At 33.2% G+C, this 13049-nt stretch overlaps 1 protein-coding gene across 1 annotated transcript in view; it reads left to right on the top strand.

Annotated features, from left to right (window-relative positions):
- Positions 1 to 760: 760 nt before the first annotated feature.
- The window catches only part of LOC145249632 (guanine nucleotide-binding protein subunit beta-5a-like), a 73711-nt gene continuing 61422 nt past the window's right edge, over positions 761 to 13049 (top strand). Inside the window, exon 1 of the mRNA XM_080111381.1 lies at positions 761 to 1120. Coding sequence (XP_079967507.1) covers positions 1003 to 1120 — 118 coding nt within the window. The 5' untranslated portion in view covers positions 761 to 1002. The remainder of the gene's footprint in view (positions 1121 to 13049) is intronic.

The following is a 13049-nucleotide window of genomic DNA, read 5'->3' as shown; positions in this document are numbered from 1 at the left end:
TCAGTAATAGTAGCATAAACAAAGTAATAATAAAGATTCTAAATTCATAGTTTTCTAGTTAAAGGACAAAGAACCATTTTTGATGGGGAAGAGGGGTAAATTTTTTTTTTTTTTTTTTACTAACATACGGTTTAAGTAAAACTAAGTTTTTAGAGAGCATTTCTTTCTAAATAATGTTTGTTACTGAAATAGAATTCAGCACATATTTGTTGTAAATAAAACATTAAATATCATGGTTTAAGTAAAATAATATGGTGTCTTGAAATAGTTTCGAGCAACTCTTAAAATTAATATTAACTGAACATTAGTTCAAATCACTAAAATAACAAAAACTAGAAAACATTGTAAATTACTATGTGAAATGCTCATCGTCGAGTAAACATTTACTTTCTTTAGAATAGATGGATCCCGGGGGCTCTTTTATTGAGGCCTTGTGACAGACAATGCTGCTACAGTTAACTTGTGCAAGCGCGTCTTGTGTGTGTGTGTGTGTGTGTGTGTGTGTAAATGATGGGAGAAGTGTTTGGAGATCACAAAATTCACTCACACAGAGCACCAAATAATAAATACATTTCGATACAAGATTTCCGGTTGCAGGTTCTCACAACCAATTGGTTGCCTATTTCTACTACCAATATCGCTCGAGTAGTACTACTGCCCATTTTTGCTGCCACTATTACTCGCGGCTTTTCCATTTTGTCAGACTTCCTCCTCCTACCACGCGCACCAGCCATCATAACTGCAACCACTCCCTTTCCTTATTATTCTTTACTTGCTTCGTATGAATTCGTTTTAATAGTCGAGGAGAGAAAGAGAAAGAGAAAGAGAGAGGCGGGTGAAAAGGGAGAGTTCGTACGATCGACTCTTTTCTCTTTATTATAAACATTTGATGCTGTAGAATATCGACTTTCCCTTTTGTTGTCGTCGTTGTCTCTTCCTCCTCCTACTCGCGCACTTTCCTCCTTCATCGTCTTCGAGAGACCCTGGAGATTATTATTCAACATGGCTGCCACGGAGGCGATCGGCTCCAATTCGGAGAGTATGGAGGCCCTCAGTAGGGAGGCTGAGGTCCTCAAGGCCAAATTGGAGGATGAAAAGGCAAAGCTAAACGATGTGGACAGTAAGTAATGGCCCCCTTTTTATTTCCCTTCCCCTCTTGTACGCTATGTGCGTGAGTGTGTGTGTGTGTGTGTGTGTGTGTGTGTGTGTGTGCATATACAGCCCTGAGGTCTTGGAGATCCCCTCTGAAACTTTGATGTGAGGGGAGACCTTTGTACTATATGTCAGTCAATTTAAAAATTTCACAACATGGGGCCACGATTCATGAAAGGATTGTTAAGTGGAAAAGCGCCCTATTTTATAAATTACCATTTTTTACATTTCATAATTTAATCGCCAACCCATTATAAACGAAACATAAAACAGTGCTTGAAAATAGTAGAGTCCACAACGGAAGCTCCAAACGTCCCCCCCTTCTCAATCAGCGCTGTGTGTGTGTGTATATATATATATATATATATATATATATATATATATATATATATATATATATATATATAATCGCACATATAGGTGTTGGCATAGAATTATTTGTTGCATTCATCCTCATCATTTTGTACAAATATTTCTTTTTACATGAACAAAGCTCAACATCCATTCTGTTTCAGAAGGGTAATCCTCCCAGGAATTGTCCCCTCCATGAAAATAAGAGAGTGCCGATGACAAAACTATCCACTGCTTATTTTTGTTGTTGTTGTTGTTTCAAAGTAGAATGCACCCTATCGGATGGGGTGGGGACTCGATTTCCCCAACATAAAAAAAAAAACAAAAAAAAACGTGTGCTCAATTTGGCCCTCGTGGAGAGGGATAAGTAAATAAGGACAGACGATCGTACGATTTCGGAAATTATTTAAAACAAAATAACCTTGGAGAAGGAAATAATGTTGGTTTCATGAAGAAAATGAGGAAGTTGTTATTGTTCCTCTTTTGATATGGTACAGAAACGTTTGAAAATGGACGGTTTTGTTTTCGTTTGGTTTTTAAACAAAAACAGATAAACTTGAACTGGTGCTTTTTAAGATAACAAATCCTCGGTAATTACAGTAAATACGACAATACGACGATTCTAATTTTCAGATTCTTGTAGAAAAAAAAACATATTTTAATTGCACGAAATACAATTCCAAATTTATGTTATTTCTGTAAAAAAATATTATCTTTTAAATATTCTTTCAAATTTTACCAACTTTCGTATCGAAAGATTTAAACGACCATTTTCAAGACTAAATCAAGATTTAATCTGATTGAGTTATCTGTTCTTGTCTACTTAAATCTGTTTTCCCTTCATGTAAACATTCGAAATGATAGTCATTTACAATCTTTTTCAAAGAATGGAAAATTTTTAAATCTTAAAGTAAAAGCGAACTACTTGCTTTAACTAAAACCTGAAATATCACCTTTCTTGTACCTGTGCATTTTAACATCCCGGCAAATTTAGAAAATCATTCTGAACATGGGGATGAGTAAGGGTTTGTTAACTCTTCCCTAGCGATGAACGGAATTCTAACATGAAAACAAATAATTTTGAGGAATGTTAAAATGCACAAGTCTTCATAGCATAAAATTAGAATCGTAGTTAAAATGGTAGCCTTTATTTACAAAGTCTTTTCAGAAAAGTGAAAATGTAACCTAATTCTAATCGAATTGTATCATTTTGGCTCGTTATCTACGTGTAACGAATCTACTTTGTTATATCTACATCTTGTTATGCGATTTGCCCCCTACATTGCAATAAACACGGTACAAAGGCAAGGAAAACATTTCTTTAGTTTCAAAACAATCTGTGCTTATCGAGCTGAAACCTAACCCTAGGAGACCGTACCACACCAGCCAAATATTCAACAAGAAGTCGTTGAAGTCTCGGTAATTTATTCTAACGAATGGAGAGCTTATGTTAATTTAAATCGACTCAATTTTCATAATTTTTCCATCATCAAAATTTTGCAACACTGAAGCACATACATCAGGAATTGATGTGATTGATATATATATATATATATATTGTAGTGACTGCTGCTACATACTGCTGGAAAACATTTTCGGCAGGAACATTTTGATAGCAATCACCATTTTCAACGCCCATAAATATCAGAACGCATAAGCACACAACGTTGCGACTTGACCACCTGCACACGTGGAACAAAGGAACTATGTTACGTTTCTGCGCATAGAGATACAACAAACAGGCTGGAACATGTGAGAACACCTCTATATAAGGATTTAACCGCCAAAATTCAAACAGTCCAGGACACAGTCTACAAGTAAACATCACTGGTGCCTGTGATCATCACATATGCTGGATTCCATCTATTTAGACGTAAAACAGCTTCATCAAGAATGCCACAAAATAATATTAGTTTATTCTAATTTTTCTCTTGTCTTCCCTCAGACTAGATGTCAAAATAACTCCTCCATTTGGGCACGTTAAAATCCCCCGTCTTGAAATTGCGCACTCTGCTGCACATGAATCTTAATTCTCATCATGGAAAATTACCACATCAAATGAGAATTATTTCTTCTTTTAAACAATGTTATTTCAAACTACTGTTTTCTTATGTGATGAACACACACACGCATTTCACTTACATGCTTTAATCACTGTTTTTCTCTGAGAAAATAATCACATTAATTTCAAGCCATGTGTGACACTCTGTTCATAAAAATCAGTAATTTTAAACTCCATGCTATTCTTGCAAAATCCTCATTTAGCTAATCCTGCATAATGAACACTCATCACAAGAAAACACTTTTGTTGGAACGATTTGAATTAATATTCCTAATACGTAAATAATTTATTATTTATTTCATGCTGATTTTGAGTTCTTTGTCACGTGTCATTATTTTCCGGAGTTATTTCTATATTTTTAATTTATGTATGTGAATGCGATCTGGTGACATCTTTCTATTAATCGATGATCTCATTAAATTTACCTTTAATGGTCTTGTGAATACCCAACTACTTTCTACTTCAAGAGATTCATGCACCTGCAATCTCGGTCCTAAAATTTGATTAATCCTGATTATGAATTGGTGAACACTCACACGCTTACAAATTAGTGACTCCTGGCTGGAGCTACTATAAGTGGTAACCCCTCTACCGTGAGTTACTACAATATATATATATATATATATATATATATGTATATGAGCAAACAGTTAATAAAATATGTTAAAAAACACTTTGAAATGAATTAAAAACATATTTAATCTGAAAAGGAAACACTAGATAAATGGATAGTCCTTAATCCGCGGAGTTTCGAAGAAATACTCTCCTTCTCATCAGAGGGTAGGAATTAGCAAAATGCGGGATCGGATTTTGCATGCAGAAGTATTTGATGAAACAACAAGTAAGTCAAAGATCTTACTTGAAAACAAAATAAGTTAAGCAAAGGGAATATGGTAAAGAAAAAGGTGATTACACATGAATGGATAGTCTAGTGGAAGATAAAAAATCCAGTGACGGTAAAATCCATCAATATATATATATATATATATATATATATATATATATATATAAGGATTCCCGAAAGGATGAAACTCTAGTGTCTGTAGGTATTTAATTATTATAGTAAATAATTATGTCGGCCCCTTTAAGAAACTTGTTTCTTATCGTTGAGCACTTTCAATTGAATTAAGTCGGTCAATTTAGCTCTTATGCATAGAGCATCATATAATGATTAGATCACTTTGATGTAAAAAAACATTTAAAAAAAAATGTTTCAATTTCAACGTTATTTCACGTGATTGACAGTAGCCGAATGGATACGGTCCTTGTAAATCAGGCCAGAGATGACTTGTGTTGCCGGGCTCGAATCTATTGACTGATGTTAATCGTGACACCCTGCACTGAGGATTCCCGAAAGGATGAAACACTAGTGTCTGTAGGTATATATATATATATATATATATATATATATATATATATATATATATATATATAATGTGTTTATGGGAAAAATATGCTTATTCAATTATATTTCATCCTGATTATCAATATCAATTCTTTTATTTATAAAGCTCGATGTATGTTAAAATATGACAACAGAGCATATACAAATAAATTATAAAAAATCTTTATTTCAAATTCCAAGATGTAGTTCATCTTACCGTTTATTTCTTTTACCATGTTAAAATGTTCAATGGCATAAATATCACTTTACATGATGCAATTTCTCTTTGGACTTTTCGGATTTATATAATCATGCCAAAATTCTAAATTCTGTTTTTTCTTTCTTAACGTTAACAATTCTTCTGATGTGTAAGTAAAAAAAAAATGACATAATAATTATATGATTATTTCTGCACTATGAAACAGGTGCTGTCAAAAATTGAACATTTTAACATGCGATAAGATGAACAACATCTTGGAATTTAGAATATAGACATTTTCATATATATATATATATATATATATATATATATATATATACTAGCGGGGGGTACCCGGCGTTGCCCGGGTGTTTGGAGTTGGGGGTGGGAGGTGGGGGTGGGAGGTGTTAATCAAAACATAAGAATAAGCAAAGTAAATTTTAAAAAATCGAAAAAAAAGCACAAAAGAAACTAACGTAAGGCAAACAAACGATGTTAAATGTAAAATGGGGAAAACAAAAAAGAAAACGCAAAACAGAAAAACGAACTTCTTTAAAAAATCTGAAAAATAAAAACTAAAAAAAACACTGGCTTAAATAACCCTGTTTCAATATTAAACCTTTAAAAATCGAAAAAAATAAAAAACATCTCACACCACGATTCGAACCCAAAACCTTTAGATAATGAGGCCGCGCTCTAAACAACTGAGTTAAGACGACGTTGACGAAATTGTGTCGCTTTTTCAAATATTTAAAGTAAATCATGTTTCGACGTCGTATGACGCATGTGTAGAAGCGAACTCGTCATGAGAGGACAGTTTTTGCTGACCCCCCCAACCTGTAGAAAACTGCTGATTTCAGGGTGAAGGAATTAACGTTTTTGGCCAATTTTTCTATATTTGTCGTGCGAAGGTTGGAACTTTAAAATGATACTGATCTGGCGAAAATCTGTGACCCGTGTCGAAAGTTTTAGTGAGACATACAAACACACATACATACATACATACAAACATACATACACACATTTTCGCTTTTATGTATATATATATAGACTAGCGGGGGTACCCGGCGTTGCCCGGGTGTTTCGAGGTGTGTGTGCTCTTAAATAAAAAAGAAACCGGGGGGGGGGGGTAAAAAGTTTTGGTAAGTTGGTAGGGTCGAATCCGAAGCCCTGAGGCGAAGTTGGAAAATAAAATGTGAAAAAAACATGAACCGTTCGGCCAGCCAGAATGAGTTACTGAAAGATGTTTGAATTTATTTAAGTAAGAACAAAATTGACAGGTGCCCGCATGGAAGTCGTAGAATTAAGATTTTGTGCGAGCGTTACGACGACGACGACGACGTAAGCAATAGCTATTCAGCAGTTGTTTTTAATGAGGTCAATGACGAGGTTTGTGTGTTATAAGCGAAGTAAAAAAAGAAAACATAAAAACGAACGTTAAAACTTAAGGTGGGGGTAATCAAAACATAAAAAAAAACACAAAAAAAACTAACGTAAGGCAAACGAACGATGTTAAATGTAAAAATCTGAAAAACAAAAACAAAAAAGAAAACAGAAAAACGAATGTTAAAAAATAAAAAACACGTGAAAAATAACTTAAATAAGCCTGTTTCGATATTAAAATTTAAAAAATCGGTGGGTACCCAGGTGTTTTTGGGTGTGTGGTCGGGGGTGGATAAGCAAAGTAAAAAAAAAAAAACAGAAAAATGAATGTTACGTGAAAAATGGCTTAAATAACACTGGTTCAATATTTAAATTTAAAAAATCGAAAAAAAAAGAAGACATCTCACACCACGATTCAAACCCAAAACCTTTAGATAATGACCCAACGCACTAACCAACTGAGCTAACGCGACGTGCATGAAATTTAGTCAGTTCTTCAACTATTTAAAGTAAATCAGGTCATGACATCATCTGACACATGCGTAGAACCGGTTGTCATCACGAGAGGACCGTTTTTGTTGACCCCCCCCCGTCGAAAATTGTCGATTTCAGGGTGAAAAAATGAACGTTTTTGGCCAATTTATCAATATTTTTCGGGTGAAGGATGGGGCTTCAATATGATACCAAATTTGTGAATTTTTGTTCCGTGTGTCGAAAGTTTTTAGCGGACACACAAACACACATACATACATACAAACATACATATACACATTTTCGCTTTTATATACATAGATAACTCTGCGGATTAAAGACAATCCACTTAATTTGTCTCCTTTTTGAAAATTAAATATGCTTTTAACTCTTATTATAGTGTTTTTTAATGTTTTATTAATCCTTTGTTTTTATATATATACGTGTGTGTGTGTGACACATACGGTAGAAGTTTTTTCCTTGTAGATAACAAGCAAAGCTACAACTAATCTAACATATACAATCTGTAAAATTTTGAAAGTTGGATCTAAATAGCATTTATGCTGACATTTGATTCTAACTAGCCAATTTTCATTTATTATACTTCTACCATGTTGTTGGCACTATGCTTTACTACAGTATATTGTAAAAAATAATGTTGGCAACAAATTTCTGACGGATTTTTGGACAACTTATAATATGGAAAATGTTTTTTAGTTGTGACTGAAAAACCAAAACCAGCAAGAGGAATAACTCGTATTTTAATTGAAGAATATAAAGAGAATTTATTTCCTCACAACTAAAATTTTATTTCTTTTTCTGTATAAGTTTAAAATTGTGAAAACATAAAAATTACACAAGAATGACTTCACTGCATCCCGGGCAACTCTAGGTAGTTACATGTAGTCTTAAATAAAATTAGAATCGTATTTACTGTAATTGTCGAGGATTGTTACCGCAAGAAATAATTTTGATGTATTTATAAACTGGCAGAGAAAAAGTAAATTGTTTGAATTATATTTCAAAGTAAATGAAGTATCCTGATTCATTTGTGTGCTCTGTAGTTGTAACCAAATGAACACATTTGAATGTGATTGTTTATAAGCGCCTCTGCCATATCAAATAACCTGTATGATTTCTTTGGTGTTTATCTAAAAACAAATCCGCTTTTTTTTAGGATTACGGTTTGCAAAACTGGAATCCCCAGACAGGAAAGAATAAATGAGATACAAGATCATATGGTAATATAATAAACCTTATTAGCACAAATGTTTATGTCTCTTTGGTATACATATTACTAATGGAGATTTGATATCTGTCTGTCTGAAACTGACATACTTAATTTTATAATCGTACAAGTTTTCAATGCTCAACTTAGTGTACTATACTATGTCAGCTGAATTCAGGAAGTAGTGTAGTATCTGTTCTGTTGTTGTGAGACCATCATCTCAAGCATTACTGCTTCCTTTTTAGGAAGATGAGTTAGTGTAGTATCTGTTATCATCAGACCTTCCTCCCAGTATATATATTCATTCGTCATGATAACATTTCCCAGACATTGCCTCCTCCTTTTTTTTTTGAGGGAGTTGGGTAAGGGTGTAGTATTTGTTCTGTAGTTGTAGTATCATCCCTACTTCTTCGTTTATAGAAAAAGGCTGGAAATAGTGTAGTGTAGTAGTTTTCAGTTGTCATGAAACCATCTTTCCAGGCATTACCTCCGTCTTTACATGTTTAGCATAGTATCTTCTGTTGTCATAAGACTGCTTCCCAAGCATTATTCCCTATTTTGATGAGTAATGCACAGCTACTTTTCATTCGCAAACTAAACACTTATATTATGCATGCAAAAATATGCAATCTGAAGGAGCATATATTTTGCTCATAAGATTAACATAAGGATAAATTCAACTCTGTTTGTGTGTGCCTGTATTATAAAAGATTTTAACCTATTGAGTCATCCATTGAATTCTGATTAAATTGTTGGAGTTTACAAAGTCAGTTTAATATAAAAAGACAAAGCGCTTTCTGCTCAATATATCTCTTCACTATCATTTTTCCTCTCAGCTATGAGTTGAATCGTGTTGTTACTGCTTATTGTGTTTTTCCTTTTGTTTATAATGAACGTATCAAGAAGATGGCAACAGCCATGGCTTACTTAGCAAAAAGAGTCCAGAACAACAAGATACTGACTGCCAATCACAAGATGAAGGTGTACTGAGCATATTTTACGGCAGTAAATCATGAACTTTTTACACTTGTCAAGAAACAGATTTAACCCGCTCCACCGCTCCACCGCTCCACTGAGAATCCTGGAAATTGCTTGGTAGAACTTTGTCTCAAACAAGAGTATCGTTCATCAAATGGACACCCCAAACGTTTGTTCTGCTCACTCATTGTTAACTCCAATGAGAGGATCCCAAAGAATATTCCATTCAATAATTTCATAACTGGCTACAGACCAGCATGAAATCTATTCTACAAAGATGTCTACAAACGAAACATGAGAGCAGGTGGGAGTCCATGGCTGGAGATCATAATGGCTGGAGAAGTGCTGTGAAGATATGCTCCATGAGGAGAAGAAAGGCCAGCAGTGGAGAGAGAAGAGAGAGCACAGATGGCAGAAGGCTGCAACAGAGCTCTCAGAACCAGATATCACCTACATCTGTAGCAACTACAACAGAGTCTGGCAATCAGGATAAGCCTGCACAGTCACAGTGGAAGCTGCAGTTCAGCAACAGACTAATCTGAGATTCAGAACTTCATTGTTCCTTGATAGAAATGAATATCAACAACGACTGTTAAAGAGAAAATAAAATAAGAATGAAGCTAAAATAAGATATAAGGAGAAAGGAAGTGATATGATATGGAAATAATTAATGGTGAATTAATTACAACTTGAAGTCAATTAAAATGGAATTATTTTCAAGCATTACTTAATCCCAAAACTAAAGAATACATTCCTATATATTTTCTGAAATTAAAATATCTAGGAAAGAAACATTAAAGAAACAAACATTGACTAACTCAGCATTAGTAGAATAATGATGATAATGATAAAAGTATAAATAAATTAATAAAACTATATATATATATATATATATATATATATATATATATATATATATATATACACTTGTGCCCGATATTATTCATACCCCTCGGATCTTTGAGATTTCTATAAGAATATTGCTCAAACCAGAAGATAGACAATATTAAAGGGATTTCAAACAATAAATCAAGCATAAGCATTTAATTTAAACTCAACAAATAAATAAATTATGCAAGTTTGAAGCATTATACTAAGAAAAACAATAATGGCACTAGTTCAAAATTATTCATACCTCTCTTACTAATAGTCAATAGCATGCCCTTTATTCTTAATAACTGCCTGTAACCGTTTTGGATATTTATCAACAAGGTTTTTACAAGCATCAACACTGATTTTTGACCATTCTTCAATGCAGTAGTTCTCTTAATCCCTCAAATTTCTAGGTTTCTGCTTTTTAACCTCAGTTTTCAATATGTGCCAGAGGTTTTCGATAGGGTTCAGGTCAGGACTCTGGCTAGGCCATTCCAAAACATTAATGTGATTATCCTCAAACCATTTCTTGACTATTTTGGCAGTATGTTTTGGATCATTATCCTGTTGAAGGACCCAGTTTGGTCCTAAATGGAGCTTCTCCGCATCCTGTCTAATGTTTTTCTGGAGTATCTCCAAATATTGCTCCTTCTTCATGGTTCCATCTATCTTGACAAAACTACCTGGACCACTAGCCGAAAAGGAGCCCCAAAACATTAGGCTACCACCACCATGTTTCACCGTGGGTATGGTGTTCTTTGGGTTGTAAGCTTCTCCTTTCTTCCTCCAAACGTAAGAAGCATCCATATGGCCAAACAATTCAATTTTTGTTTCGTCAGTCCACAAAATACTTGAGAAAACGGACTCTGGAGAATTCACATGGGTCCTAGCAAACTTTAGACGTGCTGCAAAGCGTTTTCCGGTGTGCAATGGAGTCCATCTTGGTCTTCTTCCTTTCAGACCATTTTCATGCAGAGTCCTTTGCAATGTTTGCCTTGATATTTTTATGCCAGAAGACTCCAGATTTTCTAAAATGTCCTTAGTAGTGGTGGTTGGATTTGCATTAACACTTCTTACAATATTCCTGGTGGCTCTAGCAGACAGTTTCCTTTTCCTTCCTCTACCAATCAAGTTGTTTGTTGTGTGGTGGCTCTGGAATTTTTTGATGATGCTCTGTACTGTTGCTGTAGGGACCTCAAATTTCTTGGAAATTGACTTGTAACCTAAACCATCCTTATGTGAATTCACAATTTTAGTCCTAAGATCATTACTAAGCTCTTTTTTCTTCCCCATTCTAATAATTTTTATTCTTTTTTTGGTTTTCAGTTGATATCATTTTAATTTCTGAAAAATGCAAAAAACGAAATGAAATTAATCAAAGGTTGTATAAAAGCATTCAAAATAAGAATCAACAAACAGGAAACAAACAGTCAGAAACTCGATTAATACTGAAAAAATAAGGGGGTATGATTATTTTTGAACATTGCAGATTTTATAAATAGCTGTATATTTCTTTTATTACAAGTATCCCGAGATTTTAAAATGACGAAAATGATCAGAAGAGGTTTATTAAGAATATGTATCAATATGGACGTAAACAATAAATTCTTACAAAGTTACACCTAATAAACTCAATTTTCAAGAGGGGGTATGAATAATATCGGGCACAAGTGTATATATATATATAGTTGTAGAAATTTCCAGGTTGGTAACTGGGTACCCCCAGTCTTCGTTAAGACATGCATCTAAAAGGAAAACCTCTGATGTAAAACCCTGTGGTCTATTGTATGCTTTATCTTGTGGCAGTTATCTGCACTGACAGAGATTAGCAGTCATACCAAAAAGTGTGGTTGGTTCTACACAAATCTATAAACAAATCATTTGTGTAGATTTCCAAACAACTTAGTTGTGATAGAACCTCATATGTCGAAATCGACAAGAGAGTTCATATATATATATATATATATATATATATATATATATATATATATATATATATATATATGTGTGTGTGTGTTTTATTCATTTATACTGTTATTGTTGCTGTTATCATCTTCATCATCATCATTCTATTAAACCCACAAAATGTAAAACAAATTGAAGAATGGCGCCATTTTTTTATCATTTCATGAGTCGCTGATGATTTGTTTGAATTTTTAAAAGCTTTTTAAAAGGCAGATCCACTGCAATGAAACCATGGTATGTCTCTGAAATATGTAATAGTTTTTACATAAATAATTTGTGTTTGTAATCTATATATATAAACGAGCAGGTTTGATTTAAAACTACGAACGCATGCGCGAAAAACTTTCTTTCTTGAATTAGTTTAGAGAGAGAAAAAAAAACGATGTTACTTCGCTGATGCGATCCTAGAGTAGTGGTTATAGTGACAGCGTCATTGTTTTAAGGTGGCACATTCATGCTGATATATCGGGCATTTGTTTTTTTTTTTTTTTTTAGATTTTTAAAGTTTTTAATATTTAAACAGGGTTATTTATGCCATTTTTTTGTTTGTTTATTCTTTATTTTCCCTTTTTTTTATTTTTCCATCATGTTCACTGTTTTTTTTTTGTTTTTTGTATTTTTCCATCATGTTCAGTTTTTTTTTGTTTTTTTTATTTTTTCCATCATGTTCACTGTTTTTTTTGTTTTTTTTTATTTTTCCATCATGATCACTGTTTTTTTTATTTTTCCATCATGATCACTGTTTTTTTTTATTTTTCCATCATGTTCACTGTTTTTTTTGTTTTTTTATTTTTCCATCATGTTCACTGTTTTTTTTTGTTTTTTTTATTTTTCCATCATGTTCACTGTTTTTTTTTTGTTTTTTTTATTTTTCCATCATGTTCACTGTTTTTTTTGTTTTTTTTATTTTTCCATCATGTTCACTGTTTTTTTTGTTTTTTTTATTTTTCCATCATGTTCACTGTTTTTTTTTGTTTTTTTTATTTTTCCATCATGTTCACTG

The sequence above is a fragment of the Euprymna scolopes genome, chromosome 28, assembly GCF_053919585.1.
Source record: "Euprymna scolopes isolate OS-2025 chromosome 28, ASM5391958v1, whole genome shotgun sequence".
Lineage (NCBI taxonomy): Eukaryota > Metazoa > Mollusca > Cephalopoda > Sepiida > Sepiolidae > Euprymna > Euprymna scolopes.
Note: the sequence above shows the minus strand (reverse complement) of the source record. Positions and strands in the feature narration are given on the sequence as shown.